We start from the raw sequence: 25460 nt of genomic DNA on the forward strand, positions 1-25460 counted from the left end.
AAATCATCTATGGATCTATTTTATTCCAAAGTTTATTTGACAGTTACAGTATGTCTATCTTAGGTCAGAATTTTGAGTCCCCCCCCCCCAACCTTTGGCATAAAATCTTTGATCTGGACCATGAAAGTTACATTCCTTATTTCTGAAGTGAATCACATTTTAGAGGTTTCAATTTATTTATTCTGCAGACTGCTAAGCCATTTTAGCCTGTGATAACCACTGTTTGTTTGGTATGAGGTGTTTTTGATGATAGTAATCAATTTTATTTGCTAAATCAATGAACCCTGTGCTCGATCCACTTTTTCAATCTATCATCAAGACTCAGAACTGAATTTTCTTTCCAGAAATTGAATTCCTCTTGCATATTACCCAAGAAATTATCCTCATATTATATAGATGATGTATAGCAAAAGCTTCACCACTTAAATGTTTATCATATCCTTTTTAGTCAGATCAAATCTTTTTGTATGTCATAACATTTTTATCAGGTTTTTGTCCCACACCAGAAAACTAATTTCTACTTATTTTTTCCCTTTGGTTATGGACACAAATCAATAGGTTATCTTCTCTCTGTGCTTAAGGGCCATTCAAGGGCAGCTCTTATACAAGCTGCCTTTGCCAAAGGTGTATCTCCATAATACATCTGCCAGGCAGCTGTATGGATTTTTCCACCTTCTTTCTTTATCACTATTCTATAGCTGTCCATACAAGAACTACTATTTCCTTTCATAAAGACATTTGATCTTATTATATATTCCCTTATGTAAGCTTGCTATCCTCGGATGTATGATCAGAGATCATGAAAAATAATTGCAAGTTACTTTTCAGTAATTCTGGTTCTTCAACCAGTCTATGCATTCTCAATCCTTGTTGCAGTGGTCAATTTGTTATCTTTATTCCACCATATCAGTATTAGAACTGAAATAATTGCTATCCCTTAGGGTCCTGCCAGAATCTTAAAAAACATTCCTCAATATTGTTATGTGCAGCCACAAAGCCGTATATAAACTCATATTATTTAGTGGCACAAACTAAACCTTGAGAAAGGACAACAAGAAAACAGGAATTAATGCTTTCATCATATCAAAACCGAGGTCCTCTTTGTAGAAGGTTCTCAGGATTTCATTCCCTTTCTTTTTGAATCACAGTGAGTACTTCTATAATGCTCACATAATGAAGTGAACATATTCATATATGAATCAAAGTAAAGAAGGCTTATGTACATAACATTCCCCAACTAAGTTTAATGTAACTCATATAAAGTAAAATTGCAGAATTCAAAATCTTTCTAACATTCATCTTGTGTTTATTTGCAGGTAATAAATTAAAAAGAACACATAGCAAACTGTGCTGAAAATTGGCCATTTAAAGATTGTTTCTGGTTTAATATGCAGGCAAATATATTAATCACATATTTATTATATTTAGCCCATTCAGGGACAAGGTGTACTTTTTGAGGTTAATCCCCCTTTCCCAAAGGCAGCCAATAATGACACATTCCTTGCAATTATGTCAAAGTTCACTAGATTACTTTTAGTGATCCTTTGTGAGATTGGAAGTTGAGTTGCAGCCCCTAGCTTCTAAGATAATGCCTGCTGTACCACAGCTAGAAATGTAATTTTGAGCTGATTTTTCTCCATATGCAGTCTGTAAGATTATTCTTTCTATTAACTTATAATATATAGACTGAAGAATGTGAATGTTTGTATCAAAGTATTTGCAGTTAGATCTGGCTAATATTGCTGTCTCACTATGAAGATTAATTTTAAATTGTAAGTTGCATATATCTGTGTTTTCTCAAGATCAATAGTTATTTTAGAATTTTTACTACAAACTTGATAATGCCAGTTTATTTTTTGTATCTTAACTTGCCATATACAGTTTTGTATTATATACATATATTTCCTTTTCTATCTTAAATGTAGCTATGAGGGATATAGTATTTTGGTAATAAACAATTCAGACCAGGATGCTTCTTAAAGATCTTTCTAAAAGCTCTTTAAATAATTAAATTTCAGTGAGAGAGAGATTAAATTTATATGCCACCCATCTCATTGTCTCAAGATTTGTGTTGTGTTCTTTGAATATTTTTTTCCTGAACTTCATATAAGTTATACAACAGATAACGTATTCTTGTTCTCTGGATTTATTTTCTCAGATATACTTGAACTATACTGAACTAATCCTAGATTTTCCTTCTCTAGATCCATCCAGCAGTTCCTCAAGCTCTTCTTCAACGCCTATGGCAGGTTTTTCTGCAAACATTCAAGGAGCACGAGTTTATCTTCAAGGACCTGTTGGGACTCCCAGTTTTAACAGGCAACATTTTTCTCCCCATCCTTGGACAAGTGCTACAAATTCATGTAGGAGCTTTCATGGTTTGTCTAATTCAGCCTATGAGCCTGTTCATATAGCCTTTTTGCTTATTATATGATTTAGTTTGACTGATGAGGGAAACTGGCAGCTAAAAGAGAGAAGATTACTAAATAAAATTTAGTAATTTTAAATCTGAACTGTGCATGACAGTGAAGGACTATGATGAAGGATAGTTTCAGTTTTTCCCCTTAATATTTTCTGCCATATACAATTTGAAGTACTAAACCCTTCCATGCAGTAAAATAAGGGGTGGTGAATTAGTTTTGTCATACTGGTTACTCTAATAGTAACTATACATTTGAAGGAAAAATCCATAGAATTGCATATCACTTTTAGTTTTTAAAACTTTAATTATCCTGCAAAAAAGAATAAGTAAATATATCCTTTATTCTTTCAAAGCAATATTTGAATAAAGTAAGTCCTTTATTCAAATATTGTCTTTGAAAAAATAAAGGGTATGTTTACTTAAATTATCCTTTTTGCAAGATAATTAAAGCTTTAAAAATTAAAATGATATGCAATTCTATGGATTTTTCCTTCAAATTTATAAGTTACTACTGAAGCAAACTTAATCTTAAAGTTATACAGTGAACCTATGAACTGAATCTCAAGTATTAACACTCTTCAAATATTCTTGTCACTGAAGAACTGTATAATCAGAGATATAATAATTGGTGAATCTGAAGCAGCCTCTGCCTAGTCAAGCTCCTCTTTCTTATTCTCCTGTTTTTGCTCAGTTGTTATTCACTGACCAATTACAAGAAAAGGAGAAGTTAAAACCCGATATCACCATGCACAATCATGAAGAATTGATGTGAATGCTGAGAAGAGGAGGGGTGTCTGTGCTAGCTTGGCCTTTAGCCCCCTCTGCTGCTGGCATTGAAATTAAATCAAAACATGGCTCCAACAAAAAAGCTATCCACCCCTGAAATAATTCTTACAACTTTATTACCTAATAAAAGCTGTTTTAACAATGACTTACATTGTGGAGACCTATTCCATCCATTAAACAGCTTATCCTTATGTCTGCTAAATTAGAATGAAACGGTATTTTTTTTTCATTTCTTTCAAAATGCTTCAGTACTAGCAACAATTATAAAATACAAATCTTTCCCATAAGGCTTTCCTAAGTAAGCCTTCATATTTAATAAAGCAAGAGAATTGTTTTTCCATCAGGTGAATCACCTATTCCGTCAGTTTCCTCGGGATCATCTTCTCCTCTTTCAGCTGTATCTGCACCTTCTAATCTGGGACAGCCAAAATCAGGGAGCACAAGTCAAGATCGGAAGGTGCCACCACCTATTGGAACAGAACGGCTTGCTAGAATTAGGCAAGGAGGTTCTGTAACCCCTACACCTCTGGGAAGCAATTTCACAGCTCCTGTAGGACACAGTGGCATCTGGTCGTTTGGCGTTAACAATGTTTCAGGTGAGATCATATTTAAGAGGAAGAGAAAGTTAATTTGGAGATTGATACAAGTAGTCTTCGACTTACAATCAAAATTGAGCCCAGAATTTATGTTGCTAAGTGAAACATTTGATCAGTGAGTTTTGCCCCCATTTTTTTATCTTTCTTGCCACAATTGTTAAGTAAATCACTGCATTTGCACCATTTCTTTCCAAGTATTAAAAAGTGGTAAAAATATTCCATAAGAGAATATAGGAGTGTTCCTCAGAAAAAGAGCTTCTGAGATGGATGAAGAATTGTAAGTGTAAGAAAGTAAGCTTGTTTAAGAAGTTAGCACACAACAAAAGATGACACAAAGAAAAAGACTGGAAGATGGAAGGAAAACCACATTTGAATTTTTAGATCTAGGAAAAGAAGGAAGACTTTGTTTCTTTGAGGTACAATAAAGAAAAATGAAGAAAGATCTGTCTGCTGATAGCTGGAATTTTTTTTCCTTGACTACTGCTACAAACAGTTTCACTAAAGAGACTGGAAAAAATGGCATTTCTGTTTTCATAATGAGATTACAGATGAAACTACAAAAGGGATTCCAGGCTTTTGTCCAATTTTTAATAAGTGCTTTTTTTGTCTTTTTAGAAGGCCTATCCAGTTGGTCCCAGCCGGTAATGGGAAATCATGCAGTACATCAGCAACTCTCTGATCCAGGCACTTTTTCCCAACATCAACCAATGGAGAGAGATGATTCTGGAATAGTGGCTCCCTCAAATATTTTCCAGCAGCCTATGCCAAACAGTTTTGTGGATTTCTCTAAAGTACATTTTAGTGTATTTTTCAATGTATTTTAATGTATAATTTCTCACATGCTGCATTTTCTATAAAATTTCTACAATAGAGTTAATAAGTTTCATTTCATTCCCAGACTTTCTGTGAGTCATAGAGTTTTCAGTGATTTTTTTCTGTCTTAGACACTTGAGTTTCAAAATCCTTGCAGTTACCTAAATAAATTTTAAACTTTTTCCCCAGTCATTACACTTACAGAAATAATACAGTATTATCCTGTTTCACTCAGAATAGTTGCTACTAAATCCAGTTTAAAAGGGCAATCAGGTGTTGTCAATGATATATGAGTTAATTATAAGAAAGGGCAATATTCAAATCCAAAGTGGACAAGGATGCTCAGAAAAATAGGTGGGTATTTAAGAACACATTGATGGGAATAACCATGCATTGCTGTCCTGTCCCCAAAAGTGCTGCAATTCTCCAGAATCTTTTAAAATTATTAGAAATAAAATTTAAGTTGCAAAGGAAGCTTTGGAACCCTAGTTTAGAGGAAGGAATTTGGAGACAAGCCAAATAAACAGGACTTTATTGAGGTATCAATTTCACATAAATGAAAATAAATTGGCCCTATATGGAAAATGTATCTCCATCTGAAATAGGTTTAAAATGTACCTTTAAATTGTATGAAAATCTGGGAAATACATTGCCCTTTTGTAGATATACTTGTTATAGACTTCTTCCATTGTCTCATTCAATTGTATTGCAACAAATAGAAAATGCTTTGGAAAGACTTTCATCTTTGTATCTTTACTTATTATAAATAATAGTAGGCCAGATTCTGTCCTGTTAAATGTAAATTAATACTCCTTTCCTGTTTCAGGGCCTACCAATTTCCATGTACGGAGGCACTATAATACCCTCTCATCCTCAGCTTGCTGATGGACCAGGTGGTCCTCTTTTCAATGGACTCCATACTCCAGATCCAGCATGGAATCCCATGATAAAGGTTGTTCAAAATTCAGCTGAATGTACTGATGCTCAGCAGGTGCAGTAATCATCTTTTAAGTTCAAACTTTGATCTGAAATAATAAAATTGAACATGAGAGCAGAGATGATTTCTGTTTTCCAAGCTCATGCAAATTATTGTAAATTAAATGTGAACTTAGAAAGCCTATGATATGTAGAGTTAAGGCACCAGATAAGAATCTGGGAGTTCTAGTCCTACTTTAAACACAGTGCCAGCTGGATGATCTTGCACCATTCCTTCTCTCTCACACTAAGGAAGGAGGCATTGCCAAACCGGTTCTGAAAACTTGTCAAGAAAACTACAGGGACTGATCCAGGCAGTCATTAAGAATCAAACCTGACTCAAAAAAGAGAGAGCTTAGATCAGTGATGGCGAACCTATAGCACAGGTGCCAGAGGCGGCACTCGGAGCCCTCTCTGTGGGCACACGTGCCGTTGCCCTAGCCTTACCTCCCCCCGCAACCCCCTCCTCTCCAGCAGCCCCCCTGAAGGAGAGTTGCCCTCGAGGTGGCCCACATGGAGCAGCGCAGCCAAGGACATGGCAGCCAGGCAGCGTAGATAAGACTCTGCCCTCACACCCCATCATGTAATTGATGCTGCAGGGCGCGGGCAGAGGGTGTAGCCATCATAGCACTGCTGGGCTGCCTGGGCAATCTGCGGTGGGCCCTGAAGGCGGTGAATGGTCCCGTGGGCAGGTGGGGCAGGGCAGGGGGGTGGAGTGGGGGCAGGGCCAGTTTTTGGGCACTCGGTCTCTAAAAGGTTCGCCATCACTGGCTTAGATCCTTCCAATGTGATTATTCAGATTAGATGTCTGGATAAATGTACTGAAAGCCATGTCTTAAAATGAAGTCATACTGAAGGATAACAGCTGGTAGGAACTACTTACAGTGAGGGGGGGGGGAGTCTTTGATCCCCAGCTGATTTTGTATGTTTGCCTGCTGACAAAGAAATGATCAGTCTATAATTTTAATGGTAGGTTTATTTTAACAGTGAGAGACAGAATAACAACAAAAAAATCCAGAAAAACACATTTCAAAAACGTTATAAATTGATTTGCATTTTAATGAGTGAAATAAGTATTTGATCCCCTATCAGTCAGCAAGATTTCTGGCTCCCAGATGTCTTTTATACAGGTAACGAGCTGAGATTAGGAGCACTCTGTTAAAGAGAGTGCTTCTAATCTCAGCTTGTTACCTGTATAAAAGACACCTGTCCAAAGAAGCAATCAATCAATCAGATTCCAAACTCTCCATCATGGCCAAGACAAAAGATATCAGGGACAATATTGTAAACCTACACAAGGCTGGAATGGGCTACAAGACTATCGCCAAGCAGCTTGGTAAGAAGGTAACAACGGTGCGATTATTTGCAAATGGAAGAAACACAAAATAACTCTCAATCTCCCATGGTCTGGGGCTCCATGCAAGATTTCACCTCGTGGACTATCAATGATCATGAGAACGGTGAGGAATCAGCCCAAAACTACAGGGGAGGATCTTGTCAATGATCTCAAGGCAGCTGGGACCACAGTCACCAAGAAAACAATTGGTAACACACTATGCAGTGAAGGACTGAAATCCTGCAGCACCCGCAATGTCCCCCTGCTCAAGAAAGCACACGTACAGGTCCATCTGAAGTTTGCCAATGAACATCTGAATGATTCAGAGAACTGGGTGAAAGTGTTGTGGTCAGATGAGACCAAAATGGAACTCCTTGGCATCAACTCAACTCGCCGTGTTTGGAAGGAGGAGGAATGCTGCCTATGACCCCAAGAACATCATCCCCACCGTCAAACATGGAGGTAGAAACATTATGCTTTGGGGGTGTTTTTCTGCTAAGGGGACAGGACAACTTCACCGCATCAAAGGGATGATGGACGGGACCATGTACCGTTAAATCCTGTGTGAGAACCTCCTTCCTTCAGCCAGGACATTGAAAATGGGTTGTGGATGGGTATTTCAGCATGATAATGACCCAAAACACCTGGCCTAGCCAGTTTCTAGACCTTAATCCCATAGAAAATCTGTGGAGGGAGCTGAAGGTTATTGTTATTATTCTCTCACTGTTAAACCTACCATTACAATTATAGACTGATTATTTCTTTGTCAGTGGGCAAACGTACAAAATCAGCAAGTGATCAAATAATTTTTCCCTCACAGTAAAAATGAAATACTACTTTTTAGAATGATTAGGTGTCTAAAATCTGGTCACTTTTCATAGTATCACAGGGGTTGAAGGAACTTTGAAAGTCTTCTGGTCCAGAGGTCTCCAACCTTTCTGGCCTTGAGGACCATAGGAAAGGAGAGTAGCTTCAAAATTGGTGTGCATGCACACAAACCTGGGGCCACGCACACTGGCACGGCACTAGCAGCCCTGTTCGCACATGCGGCATGCGCTGGTGCCATGTGCATGCGTGAACGGCCACGCACTCCACGGCGGCTAGCATGCGTGAACAGGCCGCACAAACCACCCGGGCTAGCCACGATGTGCGAACAGGCTGCAGACACCCACTCTGCGCTAGCATCCCTGTTTGCCCCACATGCATGTGCAAACAGGACCTCGGGCGCTACAAGTGGAGAATGCGCACCCACGTGTGCATGCAGTGGCCAGCCATTTCCACAGCCCGGGCCACGAACCATAGGTTGAGGGCCCATTCTAATCCAACCTCCTGCCCAAGGTAGGAGTTCTCAAACCATCTGGGACAAATGGTTGTCCAGTTTTTTCTTGAAAGCCTCCAGCAACTGAGCACTCACAACTTCGAGAGGCAAACTGTTCCATTCCTTCAAATTTCCAAATTGGTTCTTCCCCAACAAACTTTCACACATTGCTTCTTGTCCTACTCTCAAGTACTGTGGAGAATAAATCAACCCTCTCTTTCCTGTTGAGCTGTTCAAGTGTTAGAAGGCTGTTATCATGTCTCTCCTCAGCCTTGTCTTCATTAAGCTAAAAATACCTAGTTCCTTTACTCATTTTTCATAGAGTTTATTCTCCAGACCCCTTATCGTCTTTTTTGATCTTCTCTGCACTTTTTCTACAGCCTCAGTGTCTTTTTTGTAGTGTGCTGACCAGATCTGGATGCAGTACTCCAATATGGCCTCACAGATGTGATATAGAGTGGTACTATCACTTTCCATGTTCTTGATGACCTCTGTTGATGCAGCCTAGAACTGCATTAGCTTTTTTTGACAGCTGCAGCACACTGCTGATTCATACTTAAGCAGTGCTGCATCAGGACACACAGATCCCTCTCATAGCTCTACTGTTGAGCCAGGTACTGACTTATTCTGTACCTGTGCATTTGGTTTTTCCTGCCTAAGTGCAAGACCTTCCTTCCTTATTTATTTATTTATTTATTAAAATTTATGGACCGCCCCACTCCCGCAGGACTCAGGGCGGTTTACAATAAAAACACAACATAACTTGACAAACAAACAATACAATAACATTCATCCAGGGGTCAGATTTTATAAACTCCAGGCCTGCCGGAAAAGCCAGGTCTTAAGCAGCTTGTGAAAAACCAACAGGGTGGGAGCGGTCCTAATCTCCGGGGGGAGCTGATTCCAAGACGTGGGCGCCATCACAGAGAAAGCCCTCCCCCGCAGCCCCGCCAAATGGCACTGCTTGGCCGACGGGACCTGAAGGAGGCCCAGCCTGTGGGATCTAACCGGACGAAGGGAACTATGAGGTAGTAGGCGGTCTCGCAAATAGCCTGGCCCTGAGCCATATAGAGCTTTAAAGGTAATAACCAACACCTTGAATTGGACCCGGAGACCAATAGGCAACCAGTGCAGCTCACGGAGGATAGGTGTAACGTGGGTGTACCGAGGACCACCCACTATCACTCGCGCGGCTGCATTCTGGACCAACTGTAGTCTCCGAATACTTTTCAAGGGTAGCCCCATGTAGAGCGCGTTGCAGTAGTCCAGACGTGAGGTGACAAGGGCATGGGTGACTGTAAGGAGAGCCTCCCGGTCCAGGTAGGGTTGCAACTGGTGCAACAGACGAACTTGTGCAAAGGTCCTCCCAGCCACAGCCGTCAATTGATGTTCCAATTTCAGCTGTGGATCAAGGAGGACACCCAAGTAGCGAACCCACTCCGAAGGGGATATATTTTCCCCTGCTAGAGTCAACACTGGACAGTTAATATGATCCTTGGGAGGCAACATCCAAAGCCACTCGGTCTTGTCAGGATTGAGTCTGTTAACCCCCATCCAGACCCTCACAGCTTCAAGGCAACGGCCCATCACATCAGCCGCTTCACTGAGAGAGCTCGAGGAAGAGATATATAGCTGGGTATCATCAGCATACTGATGAAACTTCACCCCGTGCTGTCTGATGATCTCACCCAGCGGCTTCATGTAAATGTTAAATGGGGGGAGAGGACCGACCCCTGCGGCACCCCGCATTCAAGGGGCCTCGGGGTTGACCTCTGCCCCCCCACCAGTACCGATTGCGACCGGCCAGAGAGGTAGGAGAAGAACCACTGTAAAACAGTGCCTCCCACTCCCACCCCTCCAAGTCGTCGCAAAAGGATACCATGATCGATGGTATCAAAAGCCGCTGAGAGGTCAAGTAGCACCAAGACAGAGGAATAACCCCTGTCTCGGGCCCGCCAGAGATCATCCATCAGCGCGACCAAAGCAGTTTCTGTGCTGAAACCGGGTCTGAAGCCAGATTGAAAAAGGTCTAGGTAATCCGCTTCATCCAGAGACTGTCGGAGCTGGAGCGCCACCACTCTCTCTACAACCTTCCCCAAAAAGGGGAGATTGGAGACTGGGCAGAAGTTGTTTAAATCAGCCGGGTCCAGGGTGGGCTTCTTGAGAAGGGGCCTCACAACCGCTTCCTTCAAGGGTTGCGGGAAAGACCCCTCCCTCAACGAAGCGTTGATCAACACCTGGAGCCAGCCTCGTGTCACCTCCTTGGCCGAGACCAACCAGGAAGGACACGGGTCCAATAAACAAGTGGAGGCGCTCATCGCTCCCACCGCTTTGTCAACATCCTCAGCGGTCACAGACTCAAATTCATCCCATAAAACCGAGCTAAGACCTGCCCCAGTCATCTCAGAAGGCCCTGTCCGAATCCGAGCGATTTTGTCTGATAGAAACTGCACAAATTCTTCCGCCCTACCCTGTAAGGGCTCCCCGGCTTCCTGAACGTTAAGTAGGGGATGGGTCACTCTAAACAGAGCGGCGGGGCGAGATTCTGCAGACGCAATAAGTGCGGAAAAATGCGAACATTTTGCCGCTCGTATCGCCACTAAATAAGTCCTAATATAGGCTCTTAAAAGTGTCCGGTCGGGTTTGGAGTTACTAGCCCTCCAGCGTCACTCTAGACGTCTCTTCTGACGCTTCATCTCCTGTAGCTCCTCGGTAAACCAAGGTGCCCTCTGGGATCCACAATCACGGAGATGTCGCAAAGGCGCGATCCAGTCTAACACCCCTGATGCCGCCTTATTCCAAGCAGCAACCAAGGACTCAGCCGGTTCGTGGAGGAGGGAATCAGGAAAACCCCCAAGCGCTATTCCGAACCCCTCCGGGTCCATTAACCACCTGGGGCGGAACCACCTAATCGGTTCCGCCTCCCTGCGGTGGGGGAGTAGGACCGAGAAATCTAACCTCACCAGGAAGTAAGCCGACCATGACAAGGGAGAAGTAACTATACCCCTTAAATCGAAATCACGTCTCCACTGCCCCGAGAGGAATACCAAGTCGAGCATGTCCTCCCCTATGGGTCGGACCCTGAATTATCTGGGTCAGATCCATGTTGTCATGGAAGCCATGAACTCCTGAGCCGCACCAGAGGATTCGCCGAGTGACGGCAGGTTGAAATCCCCCAGCACCATAAGCCTGGGGAATTCCACCGCCAACCCGGCTACCCCCTCCAGCAGCTCAGGCAGGGCTGTTGTCACATAGCTGGGAGGCAGGTATGTCAGCAACAAGCCCAACTGAACCCTTGAATCCAACCTCAAGAGAAGAGACTCACATCCAACAACCTCTGGGGCCGGGATCCTGCGAGGTCTCAAGGATTCTCGGACAAGAGAATTGCCACTGAATTGCATCTTGCTCCATAGGGCCCAATACGCAAGTCTGTCATGATCCTTCTGAATCTTCAGTTGATCTTCCAAAGTGTTAACAGTTCCCCCAGCTTTGTGTCATATGCAACTTGATTAAGTTCCCCTTCTGTTCCTTCATCTGGATCATTTATGAAAATGTGGGAAGAGTACTGGGCCTGACAGAACCTTGGGAATTCTCTGTGCATGCTTCCCTACACTCAGATGTTTTTTCCTTTGAGAACCACATGCTGAGAGCAGTTGATCAGCCAACCGCAGATCTGTTAGTGTAGTATTGTCTATCCCACATTGTTCTATCTTGCCAAGAAGTAGGCTGCATTCTTTTTCAACTGTCTTACTGAAATTTTAACTATACTGTATTCATAGCATTTCCTTGGAGTTTTGAATTGGAATCAAGCTTAATTAGTTAGGTGCTTAGGTTTGGGATCTTCTAAATGTAATTTTCTTTAGATCTTTGCTGTGTTGTTCCAAGTACTCCATGAAATTAATACCGTTTTATGTTGTTTTCCCATTGTAGATTTGGCCTGGTACCTGGGCACCTCACATTGGAAACATGCACCTCAAATATGTCAACTAATCTAGGAGGGCCTATATTTCCTTTTCTTTTACTTTTTTTAAAACTTTGTTTGGAGAAGTCTCTGACCTTGGAAGAACTTGGGATTTTTTTTAATGTGCCTAACTAAACTATTTTTTCCACTGTGGGCTGTTACAAGGAACTTGTTAGCCCATTGTTATAAGAACAAAATGAGTTACCTATTCAGCTGATTCTGTTCTCCAGTTAGTTTAGCCATTTTGAACTCAAATCGGATAAAGCTAGTGCTTTTGGCTAAACACTACTGAATGCTACTTGTATGCAACAGAGAACTAGATGATTACATGATTTCAACCTTTTAGGGTGGTAAATACATGTATAATTGTTTACATACTTAAAAGGAAAAATGTTGAGTAAATTTCATGTCGTATAGTGGCTCTACTTTATGTAGCCTGTATTAATGTGAAATATTTACCTGAATATTCAATAAAAAGATGAACATTACAAGATTTTGTGTACTAATCTTAATAATATATTGATTTAATGCTACTGCCCAGTGATGTTGCATTTGAATCTGAGAATTAAAACATTTTACTTTTTTGCCTGGATAAGTCAATATAATATTTGCAAATTTCTTAAAAGCTTTCCTCAATTCATCACTGTTAATTCTATTTACAATTATTGGATCTTGTTAAATGGGGCCATCAGATTGAACTGAGTGAAATATATGCAGAAGTCCCTGTGTTCAGTAGCATAATTCTGATGAAAACGTTATATTCAACAGGAAAAGATGTATGAAACAGGTGCTCAGAACATTGAAATATTTCAGATTAAGGTGCCTTTGAAATGAAGTAAAATAATTTAAAAATATTTCTTATACTCATCTTTTAAAAAAGCTCAACCAGTTTTATTACATGTAGACCATTTCAGTGTTTATACAGACATGATACAATCCACTTTACAGTGAATTCCATGTAGCTGCAAGACTGCCATGGCAAAAACAGCCATACTGTTAGATTTTGAGAGTACGATAATAAAAAAAACATTGTTGTACTCAACACAATTTAAAAGATAGGCACATCTAAAGCATCTGATCCTGCACAGGAAAACAAAGTCAATCTAAACTTTAATCTGAACTGGCAGTATAATCTGTGCAACAGTATCTTCTATACATCATTGCCATTCACAGTTCAAAAAAATCTGTGGGGGTGTGACTGCAAATTTTTTGATTAGAATCTTTTTTAATCATGACAATGCCACAGTCAAACTATTATGGGGGCTATGTCCTTCTGAAATTCCATGTAGCCACCTTGAAGTTTTTCCCAGGTTGTCAGGGCATGCACATGCAAAAAAATGGAATAAGTAACAAAGGGTAACTTCAGCAGTAGTCCAGGCAGGAGAAACTGCAGTCTTCTGTGCATTCATACCTGCAGAATAAGAATGGCCAACAACATGTCTTTGACTCTAGGATCCTTTATTGTTCCCCATTGGCCATGCTGTTTAGAGCTGCTGAGAATTAGCAGTGCAGTACTGCAGGCCACTTTAGCTGACTGTGTTCAGCAGGTCGGCGGTTCAAATCTCACCGGCTCAAGGTTGACTCAGCCTTCCATCCTTCCGAGGTAGGTAAAATGAGGACCCAGATTGTTGGGCAATGTAAATATATATATACATTGCTTACTGGTGTACACCGCTTAGAGAGTGCTTGCACTTAAAGCGGTATATAAGTCTCATAAATAAATAAATAAATAAATTTTAATTTCAAAATAATGGTGCTTAAGCCAGAAGATAGTCCAAGGTCATTAGATGATTGTTGTACTGCAGTAAAAATTAGAAAATTTTCTATGCTAAGGGGCAAAATTATAAATAAGGATCTCTTCCTTAGTTTTTAATTCAGAAATAGTAGGTTTTTTATCCATAAAAGCAGCTTGGAGATAAAAAGTGCTTTGATTGCCCTAATGAATTAATTGTACTTGGAGAAAGTATAGCTCTGTCAATTCTGGACCTCACTGCTTCATTCAGAACCATAAATCATGGGGGTTTATAATACTTATACTGAACGGGGTTCATTCATTCATGATAGAACTAAATCACTATCTCACAGCTGTAAAGAGACTAGATGGGCAAAACAAACTAAAATTTAATTCTTGTAGAATAAAAGTATTGTTGGTGGTAATATTGCTTGATTTGGGAATTAGATACGCTATTTTTGAGCATTCTTCTTGGAGATGCAAGTGATAATATGTTGCAAGGAGTATCGTGATAAAACAATTTCTGAACATTATTGATTTTCTAATTACCTCAGGTGAAATTATAGTAACATGGCCTATGTACAATTGGTGAAAATAGTGCACCCAGACTGCTGATGCTGCTTAAAGATATTTAAAGACTTAAAACAATTTAAAATTTGGATCCTTTAAAAATCATTTTCTAACCTAACTTTTTGCCTATGTGTCTCACTTGTCACCTAGGAACTATATCAGATCCTAAAAACTACATTACAATATCTGCATTCACAATGAATATCCATCATATGTGAATTAAATAGATATATATCTCCTGTGAATCATGAAGGAAAACTGAAACTGAACTAAAATCAGAAACCACAGAAAATATCTATAAGCAAGTAACAGCTTATAGAAGAACCAAGGACCTGCATGTTTCATGAGGTATCAGCAGAGGAAATTGTGATTGTCCCAATAATGTACCACGTTAATTGGATAAACAAGTGCTGGCACAAGAGGACTGATTTAAAAAATGGTTATAGTGAACCCTGGAGACCTGGAGAGGAAAACCAATGCGCGTCACTGTGGTGTAGTAATAGTAGTGCTGCTACAGCCACTATTAAATCATTTTTTTAAAAAAAGTCACGGGCTTTTCTGTATGTGAACTAACGCTAAGAGTTTGTGAATGAGTGACATGCCAGCTGACTGAGGACAGTAAATGTCTTTAACATCACCAAAAAAAAAAAACCCAGGTAATTTCAGACTAATCAATCCGACATCAGTATCTAGGCTGATCTGAGAGCAGAAGGTACACTCATAGCTCTACAATAACTGGAAACAGTACAGAGCTGTTGCCAATCAACTATCTTTGATAGTGGAGACAATTATGGGGATGCTAGGTACAATTCAGCTATTTAAGCAAAAGCTGGAAAGCCATCTGTCAGTGAATTTAATTTGAATTCCTGCATCAACAGAAGTTCTGTCTTTCAAATATGAGCAAGGGAATAATAGATTGAGCAAGGTAGAATGAGGTGATAAAAAGCTAACATATATATTAGAACAACAATATAACAGTTCGAAACAGCATGCGTAAGGGTCAGCATGGAAAGTAAGTTGCATCAGTAAGGTTACCTTACATGACAAGCCGTAGCTAAAGATTGGCTTCACCCATTCTGCAACGACCATTTCACAAGTACCTCAACCGAGGCAACAAACTGCCTTCCCTAACTGGCATTCTCCTTGAATGGCCATAGTGGGATCCTGAATGTACTGCCAGTTCCCAGCAACCCCATGATGATTTCCCTGGAATGGGAATAAGCTAACAAGAAAAGGGAGAATTCCAAGCCTGAAACAAAAGATTCTAAAAAGCAAAAAGAGGAGCATAAATTGCCATTGCTCAACTTCATGTTTGGTACTGTTGTTGGTTCCACTGACTGGGGGTTGGGGACCCCTGTTCTAGTCCAATTGCCTGGCCAAACCAGGTGTCTTTATTCCATCCTGGGCAAATGGCTGTCACTCTTTTTCTTGAAAATCTCCAGCAACAGTGCACACACAACTCCAGGAAGCAATTGGTTCCATGGTTAATTGTTCCCGCTGTCAGTAAATTTCTCCCTAGTTCTAAATTGGATCTCCCTTTAAGGAATTTCCATCAATTAACTCTTGTCATTCCTTGAGGTGCTTTGGAAAATAAGGACCCCAAATTAGTTTGTCTGGCATGATCGGTTTTTAACAAACTTATGCTAGGTTCTAGTGATTGCTTTGTTCATTTCTAGATGCTCACAAATCTGCTTGATTATCTTTTCCAGGATTTTTCCAGGTATTGATATCAGGCTAATTGGATCTAGTTTCCTGGATCCACGTTTTACCCCTTCTTGAAGACTTGGAACTACATCAGCTCTTGTCCAGACCTCTGGCAGTTTCCCCATGCTACAGGAGCTCTGAAAAGTTTTGTTCAGTGGTTCCATTGGCAGCTCTTTCAGTACCCTGGGATGTCATTAAGTGAAGGATACCCAGGAATCAAAGAAGCCACATGGAGGCAATTCTGCCAGGGGTTTGAATCACTTTCTGTTGCCAAGGGTTTACGATGTCCTTGAGAAAACTGCTTATCAGGTGTTTAGAAAAATCCCCAAGTGCCCTCTGGATATAACAGATCTATCTCACCTAACAACTCACCTAACAACTGAATCGTGCAGAGGTCTCAGGTAGCAGTTAATTAGATCAAGAAGTAATATGACCACAGTAACTGACTAGATCAGTGGTTCTCAACCTGTGGGTCGGGACCCCATTTGGGGTCGAATGACCATTTCACGGGGGTCGCCAAACCACACTGTCCGCCATTTTTTTCCCTTTTCCCTAGCTGTCCTACTCCCTCTTATTGGTGGCCACACCCACTTGGGGGTCACCACAACATGGGGAATTGTATTATGGGGTCACGGCATTAGAAAGGTTGAGAACCACTGGACTAGATAATGAAAGGCACTATAACTCCTAGACAAGCATGAGTACCGTATATAACTGCATGAAAGTCGCTGAGCACAGATTACTTGAGACAAGCCAATGGAGGCCAAGACTGGAGTATTACTAGAGAAGCATAACTGAAAAATGTATCTATAAATCAAGAAGAATCCAAGAAATTATTCAATCATCTAAGGATGGCAGAAATCCATTTTCATTATTACAAATTTATCATATACCTTCCAACTGCAGATATATATTTGAACTACAAAACATAGTATTAACACTTGGCTACAAAGAACACGAAAGATACTACTGGCTAGTACAAGAAAAACCAACAGTAGCCATACATTTACTGATAAATAATGGGCATAAAATTACATTTACAGACACACAGTCTACGCATGACTGAAAAGAAATATTGGAACAAACTGAACAAGAAGAAAGAATCTGAAGGTTAAAAGGAATCAAGTTTCCAACTTTACGATACACCAAAAAATTAAAAAAAAAAACCTCATTAATTAACCAACTCCAGGAAGGAGGGTGTTTCAAAAAAGACCAATAAAAGCTACCTCCTTTGCAACTTCTTTGAATCAGATCAATTACAAATTCACCATGACAACCCAAACAGAAACTAGCTTTTCAGAATTCCAATGACATGGCCTAATTAGAAATTATCTTGATCACAAATGCAAGACATACACACGTACACCCAAGCACACTAACTTCTCTGAAACTTTCATAGTGTAACAAACATTGATACATGCTACTATTTTATCCATATATTAAAAACTACATGCCAAATTCAGGAAAAATCACAATTTCAAAAATGTTGAATGCTGGCAGAGCAAAAAGCTGTCAACAGCATCCCTCCATTAAGAAGCCCCATAGAATGCAAGTAGCAACGAGGCCATCAAGCCCCACGCACTGTTCTATGCAGGGAAATTACTCAGGTTTACTAAACTTTTTTCATGAATTTCTTTGCTGCCATTTAAACCTGTTTCCAGATATTTTATAAAATAGTAAAAATTATTTCAGGATTTTGTTTCTAATGTTTTAAACAAGAAACATAGGGCAAACAGCAATTATTCCTGTTCCTGTCTATCAGCTACAAAAGAAAAGATATCAGAGGCAACCAGTTAAATGAAGAATAAAATGAAAAATACAGTTTTAATACAACCATTTAAAACAGACATGTCAAACTCGCGAAGTCACGTGACTTATCGGAACTTCTTCCCCATTGCCGGCAAGGGGGAGGGTGCAGTTTCCTCGTGACGCGTCCGGCCCGCGGGCCGGCAGTTTGACACCCCTGATTTAAAACAAATAGGAATCAAGTCTTGCAATAAAAGAATTTTCTAAAATTTATTTTAACATCTGTTCCTGATTTTAGTAATCTTTAGTACTGAGCCCTGCTCAAGAACAGAAAACAGCTTTTGTACAATAGGCACACTTAAGAGAACAGAGATGGAGTGAATTCTGCAGGCAAACGTGGAACACACTTATCAAGAAAAAATAAACAGGAAGACTTTATAGTAGCTATATTAACAACTCTTTAAATGTAATACCAGTATGGCACTTAGGATTCACTATACAATTTAAAAGTATCTGCAAAATTGCTATTTTTAACTTGTCATCTTCTTCAAAAAGTTTTTTTTAATTCATCAGAAAAATTCTCATTATATGATCCAGTTGGAAAATGCAATTTTAATTAGACAGCTGTTAAGGAAATAAAATTATTCCTCTAATGGTTAGGAAATCAAATCTCCCTGGACCAGGTTGCCTTTCAGACAGGGTCCATTTTCATATTGGCTAGTTCCTGGGGTCAGGCAAATCTTATAAGCATTCAGATCCAAACAGGTTGACTCTTTGCTTATGTTCTACGGCAGTGGATCTTCTCCAGGCAAATTCTTTGTTTCAGCAATAAGCCTTTTGACTCCCACCATCCATTGGCTTACTTCAGCAACATGGTCTACCATTAGGGAGCGATGAATCTCATCAGCTACATCCCAATGCTGACTCTTGAGTTCTGAAAAAAATTAGAAAGCATCCCCAATCTTATACAGTTACTTCCAATCTATAAAATATAACCATAAAGATCAATTGGCTCAAATGCCTCCCAAATAACTAGATAAGATCAGCCAATTCCCTCAAGTTCTTATACCCGCCCTGCAGGTGTTTCCTGGCCACTCTCTCCCCCAAAAGGATTAGGTCAACTAAAACAGGATCCCTTAACAGTAATTGAGGAGACCGAATAAGAGTAGAAAAAAATAGTGACATTTCCCTACTCTTTTGGCCACCAAAAGGCTTACTAAGGCTCTTATCCAATTGTACTGTTACCCTTCAATTCCAAATAGTGAAAAGCTGTTAGTCATAGAGCTTGAGGGACAACCCCAAATTCTCTCTAAAACCCCAAAGAGAACCTGAGGCAGGTTCTGCTTCCACAATAATCAAAGAGTGGCTAAAAATACAATAGGAAAAATGGTCCTAGTCAACTACTCTCTAGCAGCATTACACACTGCTAAGACAACTGCTTTGGTTTAAGTATCTGAGTTCCCTCAGATGGAATTTTGCCAATTCTATCAAAGCAGTATTTCTGCTACCTCAGTGTTTCCCAAACTTGACAATTTTAAGGCATGAGGACTTCAACTCCCAGAATTCCACAGCCAGCAACGCTGGCTGTGGAATTCTGAGAGTTGAAGTCCACATGCCTTAAAATTGTCAAGTTTGGGAAACACTGTGCTACCTCTAGCATATAACACAGCTGAGGATGAAGATTACAAAAAGAAACCACCACTGTATATAGCAAGCCATAGACATATTCCTTACCGTCTGTTAGAATTCCCATCCTTTTTCTTACTGGGGAAGATAATTTGCCTTGTGTCCACATTTCCTGCAGAATTACCAAGCGTTTATGGATATCATCACAAACCTGTTTCTGAAAACAGAAACAATTTTTTATTATCAGGTATCTATTTTAGGGATCATATTTACAAATTCTAGCCACAGCAGAAGGCCATTCTCGTGGTCCTTTCCTAAGATGCGGGAAAAGCAAAGCATTCAGTAATGCTATGATCAGACCAAATCAACAAACCCTGGAATCATTTGCCTACATACATTTTTACCCTCTCAGCTAATTCCACTGCATCCTCCTGATGTACAGTCAGTCCCTAAAGCTTATCTATAAAGACTTTATGACAAGAATTGAATTAAAACAATGTAAAGAGGTAAAAAAAAATTCTCATATTGTGTGCCATATTTTAAACCTGCTGTCCCATGTTTTGAGGAGATGTGGGTTTCTTTAGAATTTTGTAAAAGTGTTGTGGAACTTAAAAAAAAAAAAAAAAAAGACTGCCAGAATGCATGCAGCAAGTCAAAAAACATCCATTTCACAGAAAGGCAGAACTTCTTCCCACAGCATTTCTTGACACTTTACTTTTCCTCATGATAGTAGACTTCTATATAGAAAATGGCCTGTTTCTTGCTAGCATATTATTCCAGAACCTGTAAATTCCAAATAGACAATTCCATAATTAAATAGATTACTTTTTATGTAACAATAGATAGAAAGGGCTCTCTGTTGTGCTGCAATTACTAATTTTCTGGAAGTATATTCCAATATAACCTCTAAGGTCATATAAATGAACTCACAGCATCATCATTGATATTGCAAACTTTGGGCTACAAGAAGAAGGAAAACATTATTTGAATAGGAGAACAACTGGAGACATCTTTAGGTTAGCTCTCCAATGACAGGGAATGAAATGGAGGTGGCATGAGGACCTCTGCTTTAAAAACAGTTACAGAGACATCTTAGTGCTACAATTTTATTTTATAGTAAAATCCTGGAAAAGCTGGTAGCTCTCTCACCTGCACACAGCTCCTACAGTTGTTCAGAGTCTCATGCAAGGAAGAAAGTACATCCTCTATTTCATATTCCTTGTCAGCCTTTACAACAGATGGAGTTGTGGCATCTGCTTTCTGAAAAGAGGCTTGTGGTCCAGGAGGAGGCAGGTTCACAGACTGTGGGACAAGCAGTCCAACTGAGAGAGTAGACGCAGATCGTGTTAAGAGAAAGATGTGTACAGCATTAATCCATTTTAGTGCAAAGAGATAAAATTGGGCCTTAAATTAAAAATCTGGCAGATAAATTAAGTACAGTTGCTTTGGAAATACTAGCCCCTTAGGATCAGTTACCCCAATTTTGGCTATTCTTGCGAACTGCACATAAATACATTGGAATGGAAACATCAGGGCTGTAGATTAGATTAGGAAATAAGAAAATAATCTCAGAAGAGGCACTGCTATATGAACACATTCATGGAGTTGCAATGACTTAGGTTTCCAATATATGTGTGTGTGTGTGTGTGTGTGTGTGTGTGTGTGTGTGTGTGTGTGTGTGTGTGTATGTGTGTATGTATATGCATATGTGTGTGTGTGTATATATGTAATAAAATAATATATATGTATATATACACCGTAATTAAAAAATAAAAAATAAAACAAAATAATACAATATAATAGCGCAGTATTTTTACAGATTTTCAAACCGTTCCCAACCTGGGCTAGAGGCAACGGGGGGGTGCGGCGCCGCTTCGGGCTCCTTTCCTTCTGTTGCCGCCGCCACTCTTCTCCGGAAGGGACCCCGCTGGGTCAAGCCGCTGGAAAGAGCCGGACGCTGCTGCAGGCCGTAGGAGAACTGCGGGGGGTCGTTCCAGCCGCGCTGCTGGTTCCCTGCAAAAGAAACCGACGATCAGCCGCCAGCCTCACGCAACAAGCACACACGCCACCTTTTCTCCGCCACGCAGCTCACCGGGCTTGACATAGAACTCCGCCATCACCGCACTTCCGCCCGGCGCGCTTGCCTGAACCGGCGAACGGGTCTCCCACAGGCCATTTCCCGTCGTCCGCGGTGACGTGCCGCCCTGTCAGACTCTGGGCGGGGTTCACGGAGGAGGAGAGGGGGCGTGGCCCTGCCATCCGACTCGGAGGACACTGGCGCTCCGTGACGGTAGATATGTCTGGAATGGGGCATTCCGGGTAAGGTGGCCCTTCCGTGCTTGAAGGTCGCACACGATCCTTTGAGGGGCGAGGACCGTTTTTGGAGGAAAAGACGGACCGAGAAAATGCTTTCATCCATTTCGATCCGTTTTTCTTGTAAAATGCAGAACTTGATATCAACAGTAAAACAAATAAGAATTTGTTACATTGTTACATAAGCATTGTAAGCAGCCCAGCGTTACAAATCCCCGCTTTGTGCCAAATAAGTATGATGATGGTAGGGTGACAACCATACTTAACATTGGCACAAGATTAAGAATTAATGCAAAGGGAAAGCAGCAGAAAAGGGTCCCTGCAGTGACTCCCCAAAAGGAGAGCATATGAAGAAAAACATACGAAGAACGGCTGCAGGACTTGGGTTTGGCTGGTCTAAAGAAAAGAAGAAATAGGGGTGACATAATAGCAGTATTCCAGTATTTAAGGGGCTGCCCCAAAGAAGAGGGGGTCAAATTATTCTCCAAAGCACCAGAGGGCAGGACAAGAAACAATGGTTGGAAACTGATTAAAGAGAGAAGCAACCCGGAATTAAGGAGAAACTTCCTAACAGTGAGGACAATTAACCAGTGGAACAGCTTGTCTCCAGAAATCGTGGATGCTCCATCACTGGAGGTTTTTAAGATGAGAATGGACAGTCACTTGTCTGAGATGGTATAGGTTCTCCTGCTTGAGCAGGGGGCTGGACCAGAAGATCTCCAAGATCCCTTCCAGCGGGGAGGGGGGAGCAGGATGGGAGGCAGCGGCTCTGGTGGCAACAGCAGCAGTACGGCAGCATCGTTGGGGTTCCTCGCCGCCACCCCCAGCCTGGCTGCCACGTCCCCAGCCGAACGGGTGGAAAGGGGGAGCAGGACAGGAGGCAGCGGTGGCGGCATGGCAGCATCGTTGGGGTTCCTCGCCACCGCCCCCGGCCCAGCCACCACGTCCTCAGCCAAACAGGAGGGGGAGCAGGACAGGAGGTGGTGGCGGTAGCACAGCAGCATCGTTGGGGGTTCCTTGCCGCCCCCAGCCTGGCCGCCACATCCTCAGCCGAACGGGCAGAGTGGGGGAGCAGGACAGGAGGCAGCAGCTCCTAACTCTTCTAAGGCAGCGGGCCCTGGTGATGGCGTCTAGTGGTATCAGGGGACAGCCCACGATGTTTTGTGCTGTGCTCACCACCCTCTGTAATGTCTTTCTGTAATGTTTATACCTATTATATTTAATATTTAAAATATTAGTATTACATCACATTTTAAAAGTGAATTAATAGAACGGAACAGAACAGAATAGAATAGGAAGGGATAATAGAGATCTTCTAGCCCAGCCCTCTGCTCAAGCAGGAGATCCTATACTATTTCAGAAAAATGACTGTCTGTTTTTAATAAGCCTCCAGTAATGGTGCACCTGCAACTTCTGAAGGCAAGCCATTCCACTGGTTTATTGTTCTGTCAAGAAATTTCTCCTTAGTTCTAGGTTGTATCAGGGCTGCCTCCAATCAGTCCCTAGGAAAGACAACCCTTGATTCCACAGATTCAGAGAAAAAGTACTTTTACTAGGAAAGAACTGATTGCAGCAAAAATCAGACAAGATCTAAAGCAAAACACTCACAAAGAGATAAATTGAAACTAACCCCACAGCCCCTCCCAATAGCCAGGCAACCAGAGTTCAACCATCAGCCAAGAAGGTGTTTTGGGAACATCTCTGGTCTAGGTGCATCGATCCTCCTTTGTGCATGCCAACCCCAGGATGGTTGGCCTTTAAAATGTTAAACAACGCAAGCTGGCATCTCTGAGTCCAGGCCTCCCCATCGCTTCTCAGAAATTTCAGTTTTACTCCTGCATGCTTCTCCTCCCAAATACCTGTTGTTTCCCCCTCCCTCCATTTCCATGGCAGCTAGCAGCAAGCTTGAAGATGATCAGGCTGACAGGTTGCTTCCCTCCTTGGTGACTTTTCATTCATTGCTTCTTGTCCTATCTTGCATTCTTGTGCTTTGGAAAATAGATTGACCTACTCTTCTTTGTGACCGTTCCTCAAACATTGGAACACTGTTATCATGTCACCCTAGCCCTTCTTTTCATTAGACTAATACACAATTTTTGCAACTGTTCTTCATATGTTTTAGTCTCCAACCCCCTCTTCTGTGGACTCTTTTCAGAGTCTCAACATCTTTTTTTATATTGTGATGACCTAAACTGTACGCAGTATTCCAAATGTGGTCTTACCAAGGCCTTATAAAACAGTACTAACACTTCACTTCATCTTGATTCTATTCTTCTGTTAATACAGCCTAGGATTGCATTGGCTTTTTTGGCAGCTGCAGCAAACTGCTGGCTCATATTTAAGTGATTATCCACTAGAACTAACCCTAACGCTAACCTCTTGCAGTTACTGCTATTGAGCCAGATTTCACCTAATCTGTATCTGTACATTTGGGTTTTTTTGGCAACATGTAAAACCTTACTTTTATCACTATTAAATTTCATTTGGTTAGATAGGGCCCAGTGTTCAAGTCTGTTGAGATCCATCTAGAGCCTATCTTCTGAGGTGTTGGCTATTCCTGCCAGCTTGGTGTTTGCAAATTTGATGAATTCCCCTCCTATCCCCTCACCTAAATCATTTATGAAGATATTAGAAGAGTACTGGGCCTAAAACTGAACCTTGGGGTACCCCAGTGCTTAATTCCCTCCATGTAGACATAGTTCCATTAAGGACTACATGCTGAGTGTGGTTTGTCAGCCAGTTACAAATCCATCTGGTAGTGATGCTGTCTAACCCACATTTTTCTAGCTTACCAAGAAGTAGGCTGTGGTTTACTTGTCAAATGCCTTACTGAAATCCAAGTATACTATGTCCACAACATTTCGCTGGTCCACTAATTTAGTCACTTGGTTAAAGAATGAAATAAGATTGGTTTGGCATGATCTGTTTTTTACAAACCCGTGTTGGCTTCTAGTTATAACTTTGCTTGCTTCCGGGTGTTTGCAGGCCTGTTGCTTGATTATCTTTTATAGGATCTTCCAGACTGATTGGTCTGTAGTTTCCTGGATCTGTTTTTTTTCCCCTTTTCTTACCATTTTCTTCCCTATTTTAATTTGAATTCCTAGTCTGTCTTTTATGGTTCTCTCTTTGGTAGGTTGGGGTATATTTTCTTTTTGTGTGAAGACAGATGCAAAGGAAGAATTAAGCAGCTCTGCTTTTTCCCTGCTGCCCATCTCTTCCTTGCTATCTTTCCCCATTGTTGGACTAATTGTTTCTTTGACTATTTTCTTGTTTTTTATATGTTAAAAGAAACTTTTTTATTATTATTTTTGACATTTGTTGCAAGTCTTAGTTCATTCTGAGTCTTAGCTTTCCTGACTTCATCTTTGCAGGTATTCTGCCTTAGTTATGTGTCCCTCTTTCCATTTTTTACATTTATCATTTTTATCTTTCAATTTATCAGGGAGATCTTTGTGCAACCATGCTGGTTTCTTGTCGGATTTCTTATTTTTCTTTTTCAGTGGTATTGTGCTGGACTGGGCTTTATATTCATATTTTTCAGAGTTTCCCAAGCTTCTTAGTT

At 40.9% G+C, this 25460-nt stretch overlaps 2 protein-coding genes across 7 annotated transcripts in view; one reads left to right on the forward strand and one right to left on the reverse strand.

Moving 5' to 3' along the window:
• The window catches only part of LOC120300239 (ankyrin repeat and KH domain-containing protein 1-like), a 128235-nt gene extending 115537 nt beyond the window's left edge, over positions 1-12698 (forward strand). For 3 of the 6 annotated variants that reach the window (XM_039325998.1, XM_039326000.1, XM_039326003.1), the window contains 5 exons: positions 2205-2378; positions 3553-3804; positions 4420-4595; positions 5444-5608; positions 12177-12698. In XM_039325998.1, the coding sequence (XP_039181932.1) occupies positions 2205-2378; positions 3553-3804; positions 4420-4595; positions 5444-5608; positions 12177-12236 (827 nt within the window). In that variant the 3' untranslated portion in view covers positions 12237-12698. The remainder of the gene's footprint in view (positions 1-2204; positions 2379-3552; positions 3805-4419; positions 4596-5443; positions 5609-12176) is intronic. The other 3 variants (XM_039326001.1, XM_039326002.1, XM_039325999.1) reach the window with 3 other exon arrangements.
• A 4380-nt stretch (positions 12699-17078) lies between these two features.
• SRA1 (steroid receptor RNA activator 1) lies at positions 17079-21802 on the reverse strand. The gene is made up of 5 exons (XM_039326004.1): positions 21678-21802; positions 21425-21598; positions 20735-20907; positions 19694-19802; positions 17079-18893 (listed from the first exon to the last, which is right to left on the reverse strand). The coding sequence occupies exons 1-5, from the start codon at positions 21700-21702 to the stop codon at positions 18745-18747; spliced, it is 630 nt and encodes a 209-aa protein (XP_039181938.1). The 5' UTR covers positions 21703-21802; the 3' UTR covers positions 17079-18744.
• Positions 21803-25460: the final 3658 nt, after the last annotated feature.

Source organism: Crotalus tigris, unplaced genomic scaffold, assembly GCF_016545835.1.
Source record: "Crotalus tigris isolate CLP2741 ecotype Arizona unplaced genomic scaffold, ASM1654583v1 scf7180000024339.11422700, whole genome shotgun sequence".
NCBI lineage: Eukaryota > Metazoa > Chordata > Lepidosauria > Squamata > Viperidae > Crotalus > Crotalus tigris.